The sequence below is a fragment of the Cupressus sempervirens genome, chromosome 4, assembly GCF_028749045.1.
Source record: "Cupressus sempervirens isolate cs-2001-9-10 chromosome 4, ASM2874904v1, whole genome shotgun sequence".
Classification (NCBI taxonomy): Eukaryota; Viridiplantae; Streptophyta; class Pinopsida; order Cupressales; family Cupressaceae; genus Cupressus; species Cupressus sempervirens.
The window spans coordinates 462,033,782-462,057,308 of NC_143121.1; the positions used below are offsets into that span (position 1 = coordinate 462,033,782).

Below are 23,527 nucleotides of genomic sequence, written 5' to 3' on the forward strand. Positions count from 1 at the left end.
TCCACATGCAATTATCTTTCATATAGTTATAAATGCTCTTAAAATTGTCCTTATAGCCTTGTATCACATGCAAATATGATTTGCAAGAACTTGTTCAATATCTTCCTCTTATAATTCCTTACAAAGAACCTACCAAAATACAAAAACTATATACAAAAAAAGTACACATTTTACATCATAAATTTTAGAAATTCTCCCCAATACCACCCCCCTCCAACTCTTCATGATGTACCTACATTCCAATATCATAAAAAATTAGTAACTTATTGTATTAAACAAGATAATCATCAATTCATTAAATCATTATGAAGAAAATAACATAAGAAGTACATATACCTAGTCGAGTATTTCAATAGGGTCCTCTCTCTATTTTTGGGTCTCCAACAGGGCTTCATGATCAGCATTAGCAATAGTAAAAAGTTCTTTTACTTTTGGTCTTCCTTGATGCTTCAATAACTTTACATTTGTTGCTATAATAAGATGCGAATATATGAGAATTATTTTATGCTTCTGATAGTCTTCGAATGTAGGAATTCTGTTCCTTCTAAGCATGTATGTCCACAACCATGTTCTAGCAACAACCACTGAACCAATAGGATATGTGAATCCATCATCATCTGTGATCGGTTGTGCAAGTTTTCGTTTGCCTCTTACACAACGTGCTAACCAATAATTGGATTTCTCATCATTCCCCTGTGGTGCAACCAAAGCAAAGACATGTCCTGGCTGAAGTAGATCTGATAGATGGTTATGCTCAAGTGAACTTTCCATGTCATCATTTTTGATAGAGGGTATGATAGACAATTGAGTAAGATAATGTGAAGCCCATGTGTCCACCCACTCACTTGACTCACAGTGATCCCAATCACACTGAAAACAAGTACGACAAAAATAAGCTAGTTCTCGTGTCCAAATGGTCCATGTACTAGAATCAGAGCTCTGAAATGAATCCATTTTTTATGAGTCTCTCACTGTAGCACAATCTGATCTATCACCTATGGACCCTTCCTTAACCAACCAAAAGAACCTGCGTACCACTGAATCAAGAGTCCCCCCCTGTGATAATGCTAAACTACACCAATCAACAATGCTACGAGAATCAAGAAGCTCTGTTGTTGAAATCTTCAGTTGCTCCTTAACTAGAGCTCTCTTCACACATGCCCCTGCTCCATCATGTTCCCCTTTTCCATGGCCGGACTCAAAAAAACTCCAAATATGAGGCACCCCTCTCTCTAGGTGCATCCTACACAACCAATAAAACATGCGAGCATTCTTGAATTGACTTGTATAGTTATCTGACCAAATGATATGTCTATCCATAGCAATTGCATGCTCATGTAAGAAATCAAAAAAATTCTCAAAACAATGTTGCACAAACTTGTGAGAGTGAGATCTATCATCACTCATAAAAAAATGATACTCTCTAATAATCTTTCGATTATCTTCCGCAGTATCAGGGGCATGTCTATATGTTATGTGAACAAAAATTGCAATCTGAATGGAGTTGTAATACTGAGATTGTGTCTCATTTTGAGGCCGCAATGTGTAGTTCTCAGCAAAATCAACAACTGATATAATAGTGCCAATGGAAAAAGTCTCTTTACACGTTCTAAATTGTTGATCCAACCACTGAGACCTGTGACTATGTCTTGCATACTTGTAAAAAAGATTTTCCTTGAAATCTGAAATAAAATTAGCCACACTGATATCTTTTCCAACCAATTCACATCTAGAGCTCTCACTCCCACTCTTCAATATGTATTTCACCATTTCATATACCCTTTTTTTTTTATTGTCTTTCCAAGATTTTGTTCACACCCCTCATAGAAATATGTGTCAAACTTGGATAAGCCACCACATTCTGAACACTTCTCATTTAAGAAAGCATTTCTATAAAAGGAACAACCATCAACTCTACGACATAAGAGTTGATCTAGCAAGTCTCTTGATGATTTTGGAAGCCCACTAGCCCCACAATCCTCCAACATTTCTTTACTATGCAAAGTAGAACAGATGGAGCATAATAGTTCATGGTGCAAAGAAAACTCAACATGATATTTGCAACAACATGTATTTCAAATTTTGAGTGGCACACAATAAAATGGATTCAAAGATTCAAAAGCCCTTTGTGATATATGAAGACTTGGATGACTCTCTCTAAATTGTTTGAACAACATAGTTTGACTTACCTCTAAATAGTGTTTAGGATGTGGTGTGCGATCTCTGATGCCAATTCTCAACTTTAAGATGTCTTTAGCATTGGGTGATACTTGTGAGTTAGAGTGCCAAAATTGTGTAATTTCTTCCTTCACATTGTCAAATAGCTTCTTATCAAAACGTGGAAGTCTCCCACCAAATGCCCATATTTCATTTTGAAGAGGATCATCAATTTTTTCTCGTCGACTAAGTGCTCTTCTCAAAGTAGTATGATTTAGATTCAAATCAATACAAGTTTGTCTCATATATCTACCCTTTCTCAAATGATGACTTACCAAAGAGGTTGTAATGACCCTTCGAGCAGCTCTATTATCCTTCTCTCTGCTATTTTTCCCAATGCTATTGAGAGCACTGAAAAGATTCTTCACCATAATGACATTTCTTCCCAACTTTTTATTGACACGAATCTTCAATTTGGAAAGCATAGGTCTCATCTTTTGCATCTTTAATAAGTGCATGAAAAGCTAACATTGCTCTACCACCGTCTTGTTGTCGAAAAATATCTGATATAGTCTTGAAGCCCATAACCGAATGGTTCTTTCTGATTTTTTTCCTTCCAAACTAGTAATAATCGTTTCATCAATTTCAATTATCCATTTTGGTGTTTTAGAACCTTCATGTCGATTATAATTAGGAGATATGTAAGTTTCTTGTGCATTAGGTTCCTGTGCATTGTCATCTTCGACATGGTCAATTATACAATTTGGATTATGACTTGGTGGCATTTCTTCTTCAAAATTTTCATTCTCCAAATTTTCAATTTCGGCATTATCATTTTCAATAGGTACATTTTCATTCCCCAACTGTACATATTCATTATCTGACTCTATGATTTCACCTTCGATTAATTCATTGTCAACTTGACTGATATTTAGCATACCTTGTCTTTTTCTTCGGTGTTCCATTTTGTCCCTTTCCCTATATGCCGCAATGTCTTCATTGGATATCTTCCTTTTGCGTTTATCCTTTCGACGACTGCTGCTCCCCATTCAGATGACAAATTCAAACACCTAAGGTTATATTTTTGAATTTTTTTTTATTAGTTGGGCCCCAAAATGCGACTTTTTCCAAAACTCGTGAAAAAAGAAGTGAAAAAGTGATGTTGTCGGGTCTGCAAGGACATGAAATTATTGGGAATTGGTGCTAGTAAAATCGGATATCCAATTATGTAAAGTGAATTTTTGGGGGGAAAACTTGCTATAATTTCTCTCCTTTGCGATAATTATATTAATATTATGAAAATCATTGGAGGGAAACTGACTTTGGTTTATTACTAAGCTAATAATATAGTAGTATTAATATATAATAGTATCAATAGTATAATAGTATTAATATAAAGTATCAATAGTATTAATATATAATAATATTAATATATAGTAATATTAATATATAGTATTAATATAGCTATAGTATCAATATTATTATTATACCCATAATAGTATTAATATTATTACTATAGATATAATAGTGTAAATATTTAGTGTTTATTTATATTATTATTATTATTATTATTATTATGCTACAATATAGTATTAATATATATTATTATTATTATAGCTATAATAGTATTATTATTATTACTATAGATACAATAATATTAATATTTAATGTTTATTTATATTTATATTATTATTATCATAAAATAGTATAAATAATATATATATCCTTTCATTTTTTAACCCATATACATACGAATGATTCGAATATGTTCCTATGGGTCCTAGGACCCCTAGGGACATATGTCGTCATTTAATGGGTCAAAGGGGGTCATAAGTCACCCTATGACCCCCTTTGACCAATTTGAACAATTCGAATATGTCCTTAAGGGTCCTATGACCCCTAGGAACATATGTCGTCATTTAATGGGTCAAAGGGAGTCATAGGTCACCCTATGACTCCCTTTGACCCATAGGAACGATTCGAATATGTCCCTAGGGGTCCTAGGGACATATGTCATCATTTAATGCATCAAAGGAGGTCATAAGTCACCCTATGACCACCTTTGACCCATATGGCCCATTCAAATATGTCCCTAGGGGTCCTAAGACCCCTAGGGACATATGTCATCATTTAATGGGTCAAAGGGGGTCATAGGTCACCCTATGACCCCCTTTGACCCATATGAACGATTCGAATATGTCCTTAGGGGTCCCAGGACCCTTAGGGACATATGTCATCGTTTAATGGGTCAAAGGGGGTCATAGGTCACGCTATGACCCCCTTTGACCCATATGAACGATTTGAATATGTCCCCAAGGGTCCTAGGACCCCTAGGGACATATGTTGTCATTTAATGGGTCAAAGGGTGTCATAGGTCACCCTATGACCCCCTTTGACCCATATGAACGATTTGAATATGTCCTTAGGGGTCCCAGGACCTCTAGGGACATATGTCATCATTTAATGGGTCAAAGAGGGTCATAGGTCACCCTATGACCCCCTTTGACCCATATGAATGATTCGAATATGTCCCTAAGGGTCCTAGGACCCCTAGAGACATATGTTGTCATTTAATGGGTCAAAGGGGGTCATAGGGTAGGACCCCTAGGGACATATGTCATCGTTTAATGGGTCAAAGGGGGTCATAGGTCACCCTATGACCCCCTTTGACACATATGAACGATTCGAATATGTCCCTAGGGGTCCTAGGACCCCTAGGGACATATTTCATCATTTTATGGGTCAAAGGGGGTCATAGGTGACCCCCTTTGACCCCTATGACCCCCTTTGACCCATAGGAACGATTCAAATATGTCCCTAGGAGTCCTAGGACCATTAGGGACATATGTCATCATTTAATGGGTCAAAGGGGGTCATAGGTCACCCTATGACCACCTTTGACCCATATGAACGATTTGAATATGTCCTTAGGGGTACTAGAACCCCTAGGGACATATGTCATGGTTTAATGGGTCAAAGGGACCTATGACCCCCTTTGACCCATATGAATGATTCGAATAAGTCTCTATGGGTCCTAGGACCCCTAGGGACATATGTCGTCATTTAATGGGTCAAAGGGTGTCATAAGGCACCCTATGACCCCCTTTGACTCATATGAACAATTTGAATATGTCTCTAGGGGTCTTAGGACCCCTAAGGACATATGTCATCGTTTAATGGGTCAAAAGGGGTCATAAGGCACCCTATGACCACCTTTGACCCATATGAACGATTCGAATATGTCCTTAGGGGTCCCAAGACCCCTAGGGACATATGTCATTGTTTAATAGGTCAAAGGGGGTCATAGATCACCCTATGACCCCCTTTGACCCATATGAACGATTTGAATATGTCCTTAGGGGTCCTAGGACCCCTAGGGACATATGTCGTCATTTAATGGGTCAAAAGGTGTCATAGGTCACCCTATGACCCCCTTTGACCCATATGAACAATTCAAATATGTCCCTAGGGGTCTTAGGACCCCTAGGGACATATGTCATCATTTAATGGGTCAAACCCCCTTTAACCCATATGGCCCATTCGAATATGTCCCTAGGGGTCCTAGGACCCCTAGAGACATATGTTGTCATTTAATGGGTCAAAGGGGGTCATAGGTCACCCTATGACTCCCTTTGACCCATATGAATGATTCGAATATGTCCTTAGGGGTCCCATGACCCCTAGGGACATATGTCATCATTTAATGGGTCAAAGGGAGTCATAGGTCATCCTATGACCCCCTTTGACCCATAAGACCGATTCGAATATGTCCCTAGGAGTCCTAGGACCCCTAGGGACATATGTCGTCGTTTAATGGGTCAAAAGGGGTCATAGGTCACCTTATGACCACCTTTGACCCATATGAACGATTCGAATATGTCCTTATGGGTACTAGAACCCCTAGGGACATATGTCATCGTTTAATGGGTCAAAAAGTGTCATAAGTCACCCTATGACCCCCTTTGACACATATGGCCCATTTGAATATGTCCCTAGGGGTCCTAGGACCCCTAAGGACATATGTCATCGTTTAATGGGTCAAAGGGGACTTATGACCCCTTTTGACCCATATGAACGATTCGAATATGTCCCTATGGGTCCTAGGACCTCTAGGGACATATGTTGTTGTTTAATGGGTCAAAAGGTGTCATAAGGCACCCTATGACCCCCTTTAACCCATATGAACGATTCAAATATGTCCCTAGGGGTCCTAGGACACCTAGGGACATATGTCATCGTTTAATGGGTCAAAGGGGCTCATAGGGCACTTTATGACCCCCTTTGACTCATATGAACAATTCGAATATGTCCCTAGGGGTCCCATGACCCCTAGGGACATATGTCATCGTTTAATGGGTCAAAGGGGGTCATAGGTCACCCTATGACTCCCTTTGACCCATATGAACAATTCAAATATGTCCCTAGGGGTCCTAAGGACATAGGACCCCTAAGGACATATGTCGTCGTTTAATGGGTCAAAGGGTGTCATAGGTCACCCTATGATCCCCTTTGACCCATATGAACTATTCGAATATGTCCCTAGGGGTTATAGGACCCCTAGAGACATATGTCATCGTTTAATGGGTCAAAGGAGGTCATAGGGTGACCTATGACCCCCTTTGACCCATATGAACAATTTGAATGTCCTTAGGGGTTCTAGAACCCTTAGAGACATATGTCATCGTTTAATGGGTCAAAGGGGGTCATAGGTCACCCTATGACCCCCTTTGACTCATATGAACGATTCAAATATGTCCTTACGGGTCCTAGGACTCCTAGGGACATATGTCATCGTTTAATGGATCAAAGGGGGTCATAGGTCACCCTATGACCCCCTTTAATCCATATGAATGATTTGAATATGTCCCTAGGGGTTATAAGACCCCCAGAGACATATTTCATCATTTAATGGGTCAAAGAGGGTCATAGGTCACCCTATGACCCCCTTTGACCCATATGAACAATTCGAATATGTCCCTAGGGGTTCTAGGACCCCTAGAGACATATGTCATTGTTTAATGGGTCAAAGGGGGTCATAGGTCACCTATGACCCCCTTGACCCATATGAACGATTTGAATATGTCCCTAGGGGTCCTAGGATCCCTAGAGACATATTTGAATCATTCATATGGGTTAAAGGGGGTCATAGGTCACCTTGTGACCCCCTTTGACCCATATGACCTATTTGAATATGTTTCTAGGGGTCTGAGGACTCCTAGCGACATATGTCATCGTTTAATGGGTCAAAGAAGGTTGTAGATCACCCTATGACCCCCTTTGACCCATATTACCCATTTGAATATGTCCCTAGGGGTTCTAGGACCCCTAGAGACATATGTCATCATTTAATGGGTCAAAGAGAGTCATAGATCACCCTATGACCCCCTTTGACCCATATTACCCATTCGAATATGTCCCTAGGGGTCCTAGGACCCCTAGGGACATATGTCATCATTTAATGGGTCAAAGGGACCTATGACCCCCTTTGACCCATATTACCCATTTGAATATGTCTCTGGGGTTTCTAGGACCCCTAGAGACATATGTCGTCATTTAATGGGTCAAAGGGGGTCATAAGGTGACCTATGACCCCCTTTGACCCATATGAACGATTCAAATATGTCCTTAGGGGTCCTAGGACCCCTAGGGACATATGTCGTCATTTAATGGGTCAAAGGGGGTCATAGGTCACCCTATGACCCCCTTTAACCCATATGAACGATTCGAATATGTCCTTATGGGTCCTAAGACCCCTAGGGACATATGTCGTCGTTTAATGGGTCAAAGGGGGTCATAAGGCACCCTATGACCCCTTTTGACCCATATGAACGATTCGAATATGTAGGACCCCTAGGGACATATGTCGTCGTTTAATGGGTCAAAGGGGGTCATAGGTCACCCTATGACTCCCTTTGACCCATATGAACAATTCGAATATGTCCTTAGGGGTCCCATGACTCTTAGGGACATATGTCGTCGTTTAATGGGTCAATCGAGGTCATAAGTCACCCTATGACCCCTTTTGACCCATATGAATGATTCGAATATGTCCCTAGGGGTCTTAGGACCCTTAGGGACATATGTCGTCGTTACCCCTTTTGACCCATATGAACGATTTGAATATGTCCCTAGGAGTTATAGAACCCCTAGAGACATATGTCGTCATTTAATTGGTCAAAAGGGGTCATGACCTATGACCCCCTTTGATGCATATGAATAATTTGAAATGTCCCTAGGGGTTCTAGGACCCCTAGAGACATATGTCATCATTTAATGGGTCAAAGGGGGTCATAGGTCACCCTATGACCCACTTTGACCCATATGACCCATTCGAATATGTTCCTAGCGATCCAAGGACCCCTAGCGACATATGTCATCGTTTAATGGGTCAAAGAGGGTCATAGGTCACTCTATGACCACCTTTGACTCATTAGCCCCATTCAAATATGTCCCTAGGGTTTCCAGGACCCCTAGAGACATATGTCATTGTTTAATGGGTCAAAGAGAGTCATAGGTCACCCTATGACTCCCTTTGACCCATATTACCCATTCGAATATGTTCCTAGGGGTCCTAGGACCCCTAGGAACATATGTCATCATTTAATGGGTCAAAGGGACCTATGACCCCCTTTGACCCATATTACCCATTCGAATATGTCCCTAGGGGTTCTAGGACCCCTAGAGACATATGTCGCCGTTTAATGGGGTCAAAGGGGGTCATAGGTCACCCTATGACCCCCTTTGACCCATATGAACGATTCAAATATGTCGCTCGGGGTCTTAAGACCCGTAAGGACATATATCATCATTTAATGGGTGAAAAGGGGTCATAGGTCACCCTATGACCCCCTTTGACCCATATTAGCCATTGTAATATGTCCCTAGGGCTCTTAGGACCCCTAAGGACATATGTCATCGTTTAATGCGTCGAAGGGGGTCAATGGTTGACCTATGACCCCCTTTGACTTATATATATTAATAATATACATATCTATTAATAACATACATATTAATATAATAATATATATATATATATATATTACGTTATTATATATATTAATAACATATATATGTATTACTTTATTATATTTAATAAAAATATTATATATATATATATATAAAATACATATTATATATTTATCTTTAATATATTACATTATTATATATATATATATTATTATACATATTAATATAATAATATATAATACATATTACATTTAATGAAAATATTACGTTATTATACACACACACACACACACACACACACACACACACATATATTAATAACATACATATTAATATGATAATATATAATACATATTATATATATATATAAATAAATTACGTTATTATATTTAGTAAAAATAATAATAATATAAATTATATTTATAGATTGTAATAAGATTAACATAATATATTATTATATATTGCTAGATTATATCTTATATCTTTACATTACGTTATTATATATATATAATATATTAAAATACGTCTTTACATAGTAATATAAGTGAAATAATTTATAAATAATAAGCTATGATGTTTAAATCCAATTTTCCCTCCAAAATGGGTTGGGATTTTAAATTTTCCAACCGCAACATATCGAATATCGGATTTATAATCGAATATCCAATTTGTAATCGGATATCCGATTTGGCTTGGTATTTACCAAGCCTACCTGGTCAACCCAAATGACGTGTTTGAAGAGGGTTTTAGTGATACTCAGACTTCGGGTAGCCATCTGACAATGTTATTTTGATCGAAATTGAATAAAACGAAAAGAGTTTTTTAATATCACTCTCTAGATTCCATCAATATAATTTCTGTCAAATTCTGAGTTCGATAAGTATTTATTAGTTAATTATCAATAAAGATAATTGTAAAGTGTTGATCGACATATTGATTGAAAAATAGCTATAACTTTCAAACGATATAACATTTTTTAAATCTAAAAGTTGCATTACATTCTATACTTCGGCTAGTATAAGAAAAAAAATAAAAATAAAAATTTTGTAAAATTTTCTATTAGTTAGGGTGGTCAGACATGGGACTTTTTTTTTTCGAAAAAATTTTGGTAGAAAATTCATATTTAATTATTTATTTGGAATAAAAATATCAAAAAATATGCGTCACATCCAGACATGAGTCTACTTTTCATATCTATAATTATATTAAAAAAAATATTATGATTTGATTTTGATTAAGGTGGTCAGACATACACCTACTTTTTATTTTCGCCCTAAAATTTTCTTAATACTGCATTAAAATTCAAACTTTTGACCAATTAACTATTTTTTTCTCCTGATAAGGCCTAGTAGTTTATAAACTACATTCAATTTCTTACAGATTATTTTTTTACAACTTTTTGATATAAAGTCCATAACCACTTCAAAATTATGTGTCAAGTTGACATAAACTTGATTTGTTGATTTTTCACTGCCACTTAAGGCCATAGTTTGGTACACCATGATCCTGCACATACCCTGAAGTTGTGATCACCCAATGCAATGGATTGGGTGATTCCCCCACCTCAAACTAAGTAAAGAGATATGTATGGAACTGTACTTTGAATCTATATATCATACATCAGTTCCTAAGATAATATGCATGAAAGTCCAAATCAACAAGGTAATGGATGCCCAAGGAAAAATTTGAAGTTTGAATTGAGTGATGTATTTTGATGTCGAGTTGAAGAGTTAATGATGCTCGAGCACCACTATTGGAGTCATGGAGGTATTATTTTACCAAGTTAAAATGTTAGTTGCAATCGAGATGTAGCATTGACTTAGTAAATGGAATTTGGAAATGTGATGACCGAGTTTTACAAAGTTGGCCGAGACAACTATACTCACCCACTGTATGCATGATGCATTGGTGAGGCCCTAAAATTGAAATTTTCAATCTATATAGTGAATTTTGTAAGACATTTTATGCACCTTACATTTGAATTTTCATAGAGCGAATTGAGCTGAAGCATTTTTTGAGCATTTGAGTGAGTTTGAGTTGGATCTTAGTTTGTGTTATCAGTATTGGAAGTAAAGTGTGAGTAGCTATATTGAGGCTGAGTTACGCAAGAGTGTGTATTCAAACCCTATATTAAAGAAATGCCATCAAAATCATCCGCAACCAAGAAGAAAATGGAGCTAGAGGCTAGTAATATTCAATTGGTAAAAAAAATGCTTGTCCCCCACCTAAATTCAAAGCTTATCTTGAAATTGCAATGAAGGGTGATTCTTCAAGTGCCCTGTCATATATTCCACCAATGGTAATCATAATTCACAGTGTTTGATCATGCTATATGTGCAACATAGGAGAAGTTGGAGACTTTAAGTTGAGAGTGACATATAGAAGTTGTGTAAGAATGAACACCTGAAGGAAGAACACAAGAAGGTTTTTAAGAATGGGTTGATTCATGCCCCAAATTTCCCAAGAAGCTTCAAGATAGAATGGATTAAGGTTGTTCTGAGCACAATTCATGACATGAAGTTATGGTTGGATAATCAACCAATAAACAATACAAATAAGATTATTTACCATGTTACATGCTACCCCATTACAAATAGGGTTAAGATCATTCTCTGCTAAGAAAGAGATGCAATTGAGTCCAACACATTAGCTAAGTGTAACAATAGATGAATGAAAATATCTATCATTGAGGATGTGGAGATTGAATTCGATGTCACAATCATCACCCACAAATTTGATTAGTCAAGTTGACCTGATAGTGTGTCATGTGTTGCAGTAGAGTTGGGATGGAAGATTGTCAAGAAAGATAACAGTTACAACCTAGCATACCTCCAACTTATCAAGCTAGTAGAGAATTTGGGGAGTATAAGGAAAGTGAAGAACAATCTATGTAAGTTCAGATCTTTGATAGTTTGTATTTTTCTTTTATGCACAAAACTTATTTCCTACCATTGGCAATGTAGTCTAGGATAAGAAGAAACCAGTGACCCACCTGATTAATGAATTGATAAGTCAAATGAGAGACAATTTTGAGACCATTATGGATGGTTACTTTGAATAATTTAAAAAGGAAAATGAAGAATAGGTCCCAGATACCACAATCCCCTATAGACATATATTATGATGATATATGTTTCTTGGTAGATAGTGATTTTACTTATGCATAAGAACTTTTATCTAGGGTTGCATGGTTAAGACCTCTACTTTACAAGGTATACATTAATGAAGTCACAACAATAATCACTACATTGTTGGCAAAATATGTTCATAAGAATGCTGACCCATTTCGAAGGTATGAGGTGGCAAAGGTAAAAATCACTATTCAAATTAATGCCCCATAGATGAATAAGAAAAGGAAGGCTATGATTGAAAACTTGGAAAAGATTTTGGGAGAAGGAGACAACTCAAAGATGCCTTTACAAATTATTGAAGGTGAAGGCTTATCTAACAAAGATGAAGAGGAACATGGAGATGAAGAAGAGCAAGCCAAGATAAAGGGCAAAGAGATTGTTATTGCCAAGTCTCAGGGAAACACATGAAAGAAGAAGGAAGGTAGGCCTTCCTCTGCCACACAAATTGTAGCTAGGCAAAGAACAAGGGAAACTACTACTACAGTTGTTGAGCCTCAGAAGAAAGGTGTTCTGAAGATAATCAAGCCCACTCAAGTCAAAAAAATCAACAAAGAGAAAGACCACCATTGAGGAAGCTGAGCCAAGGAAACTTGAGAAGAAACCGAGAAGAAAGTTGATAATCAAGAAGGATGATGAGGAAGATGAAGCAGCAAGGATCAAGTCAGATGACTTAAGTCAATTCATAGTGTCTACATACAAACAACCTTAAAGCATTGATGAGGTATGTGAGAATATTAGAAGTAGTGCAAGATTATCTAGTTTCCAATATATCAAATATGATAAATTGAGTAAGGAAGATAGGAACAAAGTAGAAGAGGCAATAATTGATATGATGGTGAATTTTAAGTATACACCTATAGAGTTAGGAAGAATGATTCCCGAGGAATTGTACACAAAGATTATTGGAAAGTGAAAATTTGCATTAACCACTAAAAGACAAATAAGAGAAGCAACATTGACTCAAGTTATGTCAGAATTGGATAAGAGTCAGATTTGCTTAGCTTTAAGAGATTATACTAATAGGTGTGTACCCAAGAGGTGAGCATTCTTTATTTTAAAAAATAAAATAGAAAATGTTGCTGAAGAGACCAAAATAACATGGAGAAAGATTTATGGTCTGATGCATGATGATGGGAAAAAATGAGGAAATAAAAGGTGAATAGGTAAATGTGGAACTAGACAACATTGAGGATATTGATGATAGTTAAGATAACCTTGTTGATACAATCAACAATCTAGTACAACTAAGTGAAGGACATACATAGATTGTGGTTATCGATGATGAACTTGTAACCAGTGCTCTTAGAAATGAAAATGTCATGACTATGCTACTGCAAAAAAGTGTAGGTCTAATTTAGATGGAGTCTATGTAGTTGCCATCTCATGAGAAGTTGATGGACCCTAATCCTGTGCTAGTGCAAGTAAAGGACTACCCAAAGATTGACACACAAGTGATTGCTTAACTAGTTGAACTTTCATCTATTCTTATTACTATATTAAGTCCAGTTGATAGCCAAGGTGATGTATAAGTTGGTGATGTTGAGCAATAGAGTGTGCCAGTCAATACAAGAGAAATCATGCAAGTGCCTACAAAGACAAATGAAGTCATTGAGGAAAAAGATGAAAATGATAAAGTGTTAGAAATTTGTTCAGTACTCCCCTCGAGATTCATGATAAGGGCTTAACCACCTCCTATGCACTACAAGTTGAGTGGTTGTATTGAGCATTAACATATCAATCTTTTGGTATAATGGCAACCCCACTCTAACAAGTGGTATCAGAGCTTGGTCATAGGTTTGAATCTTCAGATTCTTGGGTAACGCTGAGGGGGAGATTGTTGGAAATTTGTTCAGCGCTCCCCTCAAGATTCATGACATGGGCTTAACCGCCATCTGTATACTATAAGTTGAGTGGTTGTATCGGGCATTGACAGATTGGTCTTTTGGTGCAACAACAACCCCACTCTAACATAAAGAAGTTAAGAGTCACGATGATAAAAAAAAGACTAGTCTATTACATATATAAGACCAAGTGCCTCAAGACCTCAGAAAGAGGGAAATAAGAGGCAAGTAAGCTGAGTTCATCTAGTGAAATCAAAATTGTTGTTGTCAAAGATAAGTTAGATATGTTTGATTCAAACAAAGGTCAAGATGAGAAGAATTCAAGAGATGAATCAAAGAAAGAAGAGGTGAAGCCTGAGTCACATAAGTTGAATCTAGGAGTTCAGACTTAGGGTTTGCAACACACCAGATTCCAAGAGCAAGAAGTTGAAGAAGAAGGTGAAACACTCACCACGAGCAATATGAGGTAAACCAGATGAAGAAATTATTATTTTTGATTGGGATAAATCTAACTTAAGTGATGAGCAGATGATAATAAATTAAGTGAATTATTTGCAAGGAATGCTAAGCAAGCTAAGTTAGGGAGAGAACATCAAAAGCGACAAGTATTATATGATATCAAAGATGTTTTTCTTGATACTATTGTTGTTGATTTGGATGAAAAAGCTCCAATTAATGATCCTAATATTGATATTCAAGAGAAGTTGATGCAAAGAGCAGAGAGGAAGTATGACAATAGAGTGATGGAGAAAGTCTCTAGTTAGATCTATAAGTATTGTCAAGTTGATATAAAGGGCATGACTACTATCGTGCGACAAGATGCATATTCTCCTTTCTTCGTAGTACACTATACTAATACTTTTGAACACTACTTTGTCCTAGATATATAGTTTTGACCAAGTTTTCAAAGATTAGAAATAATTCCAAAATCAAGCTCACATATCAAGTTTAAGGTTACACAATAAATTCATGCCATAAGTTTTAAATTAAGGTTACAAATGTTATGAACCTTGGAATCCAATATATTAGAGTTTCAATATTGTAAATATGATAATAGAACTTCCCGCTAATAGAAATTTGATTAGATCACTTAGATCACTAAAACCTCGAACAATAGAATATTTATCATAGATAAGCAAAACTTATTTCTAACTCTTTAGTATCTTGTGTATGAACTACCAAAAGATCGTCTCACTTAAATTTGCATACTTCAATCGAATGTTCAAATTCGAACATATGATCTCCCCTCTCTTAAGAACACATTTTTCACACCAGAACGATCCAACTGCATGTGTGATATTAGAGATAAACAATTTAATATATGTTACCAAAAAAGGTTACCAAGGAATTTCAAGCACTGGTATGATCTCCCTTGATAAGGTGCAGATTTAATTTCTACTATTCCGTACAGTGTAATCTGGGCCTCATTTGGCATCCTATGTCTCAAATTCGACACGAGTCAAATACACAGAGAATATCTATGTTTGATTTTGAAAAAGCTTTCAATATGTGAAAATATTTTCCGTCTTAAATTATAATTAATTTGAAAAAGTTTTATCCAGACAGACGAAATTATATGGTAAATACACTTTTAAAAGAAATGATTTGGAGGCGGAAGTTTTTACCAGTGACTAGAACGTGCCTCAATATTGTAAACTTTGTTCTAAAACCGTATCTCCTTCTAACTGTTTGAAATTTGTTTTAGCATGACCCAATTACATACTTATCCACACATCATCGTCATCTCGCCAGGGATCTTTGTGGGCGTTTTTCTTTTTCACTTTCAATATTCCACCATGTTTCCTAAAGGTTAGTTTCAATTTGAATTTCGTTACTAGTAGAGTTATACGCACATACTAACTAGAAAAGGACTATGATATTTGATGGCGGCCAAGATATGATGTTCTACCAATGGATTCGAACTACTTTTGTAATTTGAAAATTGGGTCTAAAATGTTCGATTGTGGGCATAGACTCAAACCAGACAATGATCAACGGTAGAGATGCTCATGGAAGGATATTACAGACTCTTTCTGCATCAAACGAGAATTGTCTGCAGGATGATATTATACGAGAACTTCACAAAGCTGGTATATATGAATATGCTCACAGTCTGGGCATTATTCAGAATGGGATCATTACTGTGCCAAATGGTAAGTTTATCTCATTTATCAGCTTTATTTGCTGAATAATATGCTGTTTAATTAATTTTTATTGCAGAGGCGTTAGTGTAGTGAAGCTGTTTCTGATCACAAATCATTTATCACACTTATATCAAGATTTTATCGATGATCTCAACCCTTAGAAAATAGCAAATGCGAAGCGTCTCTTTTATCCGTTGGAGGATTTGGTTTGCTAACCTGGGGCTTGGATTTGTGTTATCTCGCTCGTACACTAATTTTGGATCCAAGTTATTGGGTTTGATTTCGTGTAGTCAGCAACCAGTTGAGAACAAACATCCTATATGGTTTAAAACTTTAAATTAGTAACTCAGATCCCTATAAGGCCATTAAGTGCATTCATTGTAAAGCTATCCTGGTTTTGGTTTGTTGATTTGATTTGGGGCTGATGAGATTTAGGACATAAATGTCAATCCATCCTTATCAGGACACCCATGTTCAAAGCTCCACAATGTTAAAGATTCTTCATTTGTAGTTATCCGCCAATGTTGAATTATTTGGCAACTCTGATGATTTAGGGATCGAATTCAATCACAGGTGGAATCACCTTAGCCTTGCGATCGTCAAAATTGAAATAGTCTCTGAATACTTAGCAACAGAGTTTGCTCTGCCCAACTAGGACTATCTTGAAATCCTTCTTCCAATAGCAACAATATCTGTTAGATCAGTCTTCTAGGTTCTTAGGACTTTCTTTATTATTCTCATTTTTTTCTTTTACTAAACTCTTTTTCAGATGGTTAAATGCCATTTTAGAACTAGTAAACAGCACAAACTTACTTATAAATCTATGCAGGGAGAGATTCAGATGAGAACTGTAACTCGGAGCCATGGCCAGGGACAAAAGAATATTCATGGCACGCCTTTAATGGAATACCTACCAGACATTCACAATTTAACATATTTCCTTCAGTTCCATTAGCTTCCGTTGATAAAGGCAGCATTGGAACATCATTAAGAGAAGGCGATGTGGTGATGGCCACACATGCGTCAAAGAATGCTATGGTTAAATTGCACCATCCAGAAGGGGACGAGTTTGAGTATCCTGGTACTCCTGTAGTGTGAGTCTCCTTATTCTCCCTTTCTCCTCTCCCTCATTGCCAAGGATGAGGAATTCAAGAATTGATGATCATATATTTAATGCCTAATCATGGATTCAGAGGTTACAATATGCCTTAACAGTGAAAATATTGATAATGAATCGGCTAGAAAGTGTCACTCTTTTTACAGGTTAAATTATTTGTGTAATGTGAATAGGAGGAGGAAAAGAAGACGGATTCATAGACTGGGTATTGGAGAGCAAGGTGGGAGAGGACTTCGACACTTCAGCTTGAAAGGTGCTTGCTAAAATGAAATTGCATGATATGAAATACAATGCTTGTCACACCTTGTAAAAATAACTTGTAAAACTCTACATCTATAATATCTTCTTTTAAGTTTTTGTTTATATAAACCCTGTAACGTATTAATATCCAATCTGATTAATGATAGCACTCTATTATATTGTTGAGGGAAAGTGGAAAGTTTATTTTCCATGGTATTGATGTGGCCTCTTTTATTGTATTTACATGCTATCTTTGAAATATACAGAATATTTGATTTTATGTTTCATCTTGTCAGGACATATTAGCGTATTGTTGGCTTTTAATTGACTGTACTTGTGTTGCAATGCAGTCTGTAAGAAAGTTGAGAGCAAAGGTTGGACAACATATAACGAGGCAAGCACATAACCAAAGATTTTTAAAATTGTGTATTTCTTACAGGACTTTGTTTCATCTTGACTATGACTAATACAGTTTGTTCTTTTCTTGCTTGCTAATATTGTCTACTACAAGCAGGCATCAACCGATTGTCATTATTGATCTAGGTTATATGAAAGGATTGGAAACTATTTGAGTTTTGTGCCTATCCTGTCCTTTATTACTTAACTGGCTAGCTAAAAGACTAAAAATTTAAACCTGAAGAATTTTTTCAAAATGTATTGCTTTGTAGGAAATATCACTACAAAGGCTCAGAAGAACATTATTTGTCACTTGATATCATCCCTGTTGCGAGTTTCCACTTTTACAGATTTATTTTCTTTCTTATTGATCCTATCAACCCTTCTATTACAAGAGGTACTTTATCACAATCCATGCTCGTTAGACTTCAACAGATCATGCAGGTTCCAATTACACATTAATTAAAAGACTGGTACCTGACCTTCTTCCATGGAATTTTTTATTAGTTGTGTTCAAACAAAAATGTCTTTTTGGAGCAGTGTAATTTTCCTAGCCCCTTTAATTGACGTAATCATTTTTTTGTAGTGGACCTAGATGAAAAAAAACTATAATAAAAAAAATAAATCATATTATACATTTTGGAAAGCTGACTCTGTACACGCAAATGGTCTTTAGATGTTTTCATTTGATCGCCCAGATGGTGAAGTAAAAGGGGTTTCAAAGTATTGGGGGCTCTACTAAAGAGGGTCTGATTAAAGGGGTTCAATCTAACCCTGTAGATTGGAACCTTGAAGGCTCAAACCTGCATTTTTCTTTAAAAAATGCAACTTTAAGATAAAACAGTTTGGCGGACTTGCTCATGTGCTTCAGCACCAGATTTTTGCAATTATTTTTTTCAATTACAAAGTAGGAACTATTACCCTCTGAGTTTGATTCAGTCCAAGGAAACAACACTTGTAAAGTTCTTGCAGCTCAATTGCTCCTTTTGAGGGAACAATTTGGATATAATGATCCTCCAACACTCTTGTTCAAGAATCACTGTAAACATCTTTGTTCATTTATCATCATCAAGAAAGATACTCTTTGTTTGACCATGCATGACCTCTTTGGATTTCATCCTTCCCCAAAACATCCTTTTGATTCCTACAGGGAAATTCATCTCCTATACTCTGTGATGTCTTGCCATATATCTTCTAGAACACTTTTCTTTACTATGCCTTGCATCGTTCTTTCTGCATAACTAGTATCAATCAATGTTGTCATTCTTCTATTACTTCGACTCATAATATATATGTAAGATGTTTGTTCCTGTCCTGCCAAGTATGCACCAGTGCAGCCATTTTTTTCTTTTAAAGTCAGACACACCCTGTGCACTTTACTTGAGAAAAGTACACACATTCTGGGTATATATATATAGTTTTTAATCAAAAAGTACGAATACATAGATGCCAGAATTTTGAATAACATAATCAGCATTTTCCATGTAGAATCTCAAATAAGGAATCAGAAAGTGTACGTTTAGAAATTCATCATATAGCATTAATTTATTTTCTTAGCTTCTTTTTTGAATATAATGCTGAAATTAGCTTGAAAGTTTATACCACTCACACTTCATAACTTGCTTTAGTTATCCAGGTTGCATCTGAATTAGTGGCCGAGTTTATGAATCCAAACAGCACACTTGTTTCCCAAGATCAGGTTGGATATATTCAGTTTTCCCATTCTTAGCTCTATTGATGCATTTTCAATTATCATCCAGTTCATTTGATCTTTAAATCTCATATTTGGGTTAATGTCTAGTAGTTATATCAGGATGTCTGATAGATAACAAAAACTTTACAGAAACAATATGACGAGAAGAACATTCGTAGGAGGGTGTATGATGCACTGAATGTACTCATGGCAATGGACATAATAACTAAGGACAGAAAGGAGATTCGGTGGAAAGGGTTACCTACTGCACATCTGAATGATATTGAACAACTGAAGGTTTTCTTGCTTCCTCTGTTAAATTTGTCCAGATTGTATTCTATGCAATGGTAATCCATTAGGTATATTTATTACGTGTTGTACTGAAGAAGATAAAACAGACAAGATCTTATGTTCTTATAGAATAATGACTTGCAACTGTTTTGCTTGTATGGTGCATTTAGACACAAAGGTTCAACTGTTTTATGTTTACAGACTGAGCAAAAGCAGATTATAACTCGGATTGACAAAAAAAGGGCTTATCTACAGGAACTTGAAGAACAGGTAAATATTTGAGTAATTGTGGTAACTGTGCGTCCACAACCTTTCCTTTTGAACAATAAAATTGCTTAACTATGAAGTTCTTTGCAAATCTTGTCCAGGACTAGAAAATGATTTTTATGTATGCTACTGATGTCTAGTTATTTTGTGGCCAAAGATAACAGGTCTTCAAAATTTAGTTTTGCGGAATGAAAGGGTATCTAAGTCAGGAAATCATCCTTCTGGAGGTGTGGCATTGCCATTTATATTAGTGAAGGTACTGATCTTAACTTCAATATTTTTTGCATAATGACTGTCTGCAATTGCTCATCTCTTTTGAATTTTCATTGGTATGCAATAATTCATTCAATTCTTGAAGCTTGTTTATGTGATTTGACATTTTCATTTTTCTGAGCTCAAGGTTCACCTCATTTTTAATGTGCTCATGAACATTATTGGTTACATTATTAGTACAAGCTATAATCAGAAAGTAGGTCATTTTTGTTTCTGATTGGGTTCACAGTGATTCATTACGTGTTTCATTCATTGAGAACTATTTCAAACATCTATGCTATCTTTGCAATTGAATGGATATAATATCACCATCTCATAATCCAGACAAATCAGATTTATATATTCCTAGCACACACAGTAGGTGTTAGTTATGCTGGTCCTGATGCCTAGAAGCACTATCTGGTTTTCTATGATGGAATAGGACCTTTATCACATTATCTCTATGTTGCTGCTTCCAGTTTGGATTTGGATTTGGGCTTGAGATTTAGGTTCGTTTGTTTGATCAATTTTTTTTATGAGTGGATTTGGGTTCCCATACAAAAACGTATAAAAAAAAAATACATATATGCAGAAGCAAATAAGTTCATGATACACCACTATGCTAATAGTAAAGTAATATAGCAAACTACACCACCATATATATTAATGTTTTAGTCCAAATAACATAGAAAAACGCCAAAATACACTACCATATCAATATTTCAGTTCAAAAATAATAATGTCATTAACAATCAGCCATTACTGATCAAATATCAGAAAAAATCATCAAACATATCATTATCCTCCTACCATGGCAAATTAGAAACACAAACTGTGCCACTGGCATTGGTACTAGCAATGTCAGCCTCAGGAGCAGCCTTGTGACCACTAGGTAGCTCATCATCATCATCGTCAACTCCAAGTGCACCAAGGTGGACAATTGAATCATCCAACTCCACACACTTTAGTTCAACACCCCAATGCTCTGCCTTTCCTTTTTGTAGGTATTTTCTTTGTGTGTTAGGAGCCTCCAATATGAATGCACAAAGACCAAGTCTTCCACCTTCTTGGACTATAGTCAATTGTGTTTTATTGAGTGTAAGGAGGAGCATATTCTCCAATTCCTCTCAGATGACAATGAACTAGCAACCTATCAAGATTTTCCATTTTGAAATTAGAGTTAAGAGTTATGAATAAAAATTTCAAATAAAAATTATATAATATTCACCAACAAGAATTTAGAAATTAGAATTTTAAGATTAAAAAAGTTACGTGTGAAATTTTTTTGATGGAAACATGTTGTAGGTGCTGGTATATTTCTCAATGGAAGTACCACCTTTTATGAGCATCAGCACCTTCCTTCTCTTAAAGAAAGTCAAGATCACAATCATTTATGCTTGCATAACTCGTGAATTCAGACCTCACTATAGGTCATATGTGATAAAAAAAAGAGTTGAGTCTACAAACGACGACCTTTTACCCATGAGCATCTTGGGATTCAATGCAAAGGCAAGAAGACGCAAAGGGTCAGTCATTTTGTTCTGCCTCTCCTCCATGATTGTTGGTAGTTTCTTGATGAATGTTTCTTCAAGATCTCACTCTTTCTCATTTATGGTTATTTTCATATCCTCAATCATGGAGTCAATGCCATCATATACCTCACCTAAGCAAGGCCGATCCACATCAATGCATCGAAACATGCTCAATATTGACTCATTATATCTCAGGATGTACTCAACACAATCGCACCAAGAGTCATCTAGCCTTAATGACAATTTCCCTTGTACTACTAAATTGCCTCCATATGCTCCAACTAGAATCGATTACCACTCTAGAAAATGCCTCTTTAACCCTTACAAGGCATCTCAAAAAGAAATTTGTGTTGGAGACAAAATGATCTCAACAACCTATTCCAAAATCAAAACAATAATAAATTAAATCAAAACTAAATTAAAAACTTAGAAAATTTACTAAAATAATGTGTAGAACATATTTAAATTTTAAATAATTTAACTTCCCCTCAACAACTCCAGTCTCTAGAATTGTCTAAATATGGCTTGCATAATATGGTGGTTCATGATGATCATTTAGATCTCTCGGGCATCATTAGACATTTTGCCACTCAATTGTCTTGCCAATTTATTGCAACATTAGGTTGAGTGAGTGGACAACACAAGCTGTCCAAAAATTATGTTTGTAGTGCTCCTCAACAATTGGCTTGATAGCCCTATAATTTTTGGCATTGCCTCCTATCACTTGCAAAACATTTGATGTAACACCCCACTAGGGAACCCAAAAAAAATTAACCTAAAGTTTCAATGAGTTTTTAAAACATTTTTTTTAAGAGAATAGCTTAACAACAACATATATAATAAAGCGGAAGGAATAATCACATACATACAACCATCAAAACAAATTACATCTCTTAAGGGTCCCGTCACGTTGAATCACATTTAAGTTTAATTAATACTAAATCCGATACACAAAAAATCCACATCAAAGAATAATCATAAGTACAAATTCATTAAAATAATATACAATTATAGGATGCCACTTGACAATAATCAGAATGCTTAATCATCCACTGTACAAGTCACAGGGTGTGAAAAGCTCAAAGAATATACATCATAAATAAAATACACCATCTCATAAGATCTCTGATAAACAAATATAGTACAACAAAATATAACCATCCAATAGAAAAATAAGATCAGATAGAAAGGAACATCAGCACAAACACATCCAACGATTGATCTCAATGGTATAAGAAAAATGCACTACCACCTAACCTCGCGGAACCTAAATTGCCCACTCCCACCGCGCTGAGGAGATAAACTCATGTCCCATATGGATATCAATCACAAAAGTCATAACCAACATCTAGGTCAAGGAAACACTTGATAGCAAACTATCTCAAAAGGTACCAAGACACAAGTATCATCTAATCCCAGAGGCAACACAGACACATAGGAGATTTACTATGTAAGTGGGCAAGTGTCATCGTATGAGCCAACTCTTAAGGTTACCCTGGC

At 36.1% G+C, this 23,527-nt stretch overlaps 1 protein-coding gene and 1 long non-coding RNA gene across 4 annotated transcripts in view; one reads left to right on the forward strand and one right to left on the reverse strand.

The window, feature by feature from the left end:
• Window positions 1–23,527, reverse strand: part of LOC149561977 (uncharacterized) — a 25,892-nt gene continuing 2,365 nt past the window's right edge. The window contains exon 2 of the long non-coding RNA XR_016363882.1: window positions 1–232. This is a non-coding gene — a long non-coding RNA (uncharacterized LOC149561977). The remainder of the gene's footprint in view (window positions 233–23,527) is intronic.
• Window positions 15,718–23,527, forward strand: part of LOC149561978 (transcription factor-like protein DPB) — a 19,469-nt gene continuing 11,659 nt past the window's right edge. The window contains exons 1-10 of one of the 3 annotated variants that reach the window (XM_089825499.1): window positions 15,731–15,746; window positions 15,848–15,904; window positions 16,069–16,248; window positions 17,069–17,333; window positions 17,530–17,609; window positions 17,947–17,990; window positions 19,629–19,691; window positions 19,836–19,982; window positions 20,178–20,246; window positions 20,401–20,499. In XM_089825499.1, the coding sequence (XP_089681625.1) occupies window positions 15,892–15,904; window positions 16,069–16,248; window positions 17,069–17,333; window positions 17,530–17,609; window positions 17,947–17,990; window positions 19,629–19,691; window positions 19,836–19,982; window positions 20,178–20,246; window positions 20,401–20,499 (960 nt within the window). In that variant the 5' untranslated portion in view covers window positions 15,731–15,746; window positions 15,848–15,891. Of the gene's footprint in view, window positions 15,905–16,068; window positions 16,249–17,068; window positions 17,334–17,529; window positions 17,610–17,946; window positions 17,991–19,628; window positions 19,692–19,835; window positions 19,983–20,177; window positions 20,247–20,400; window positions 20,500–23,527 lie in introns of all 3 variants that reach the window. The other 2 variants (XM_089825498.1, XM_089825500.1) reach the window with 2 other exon arrangements.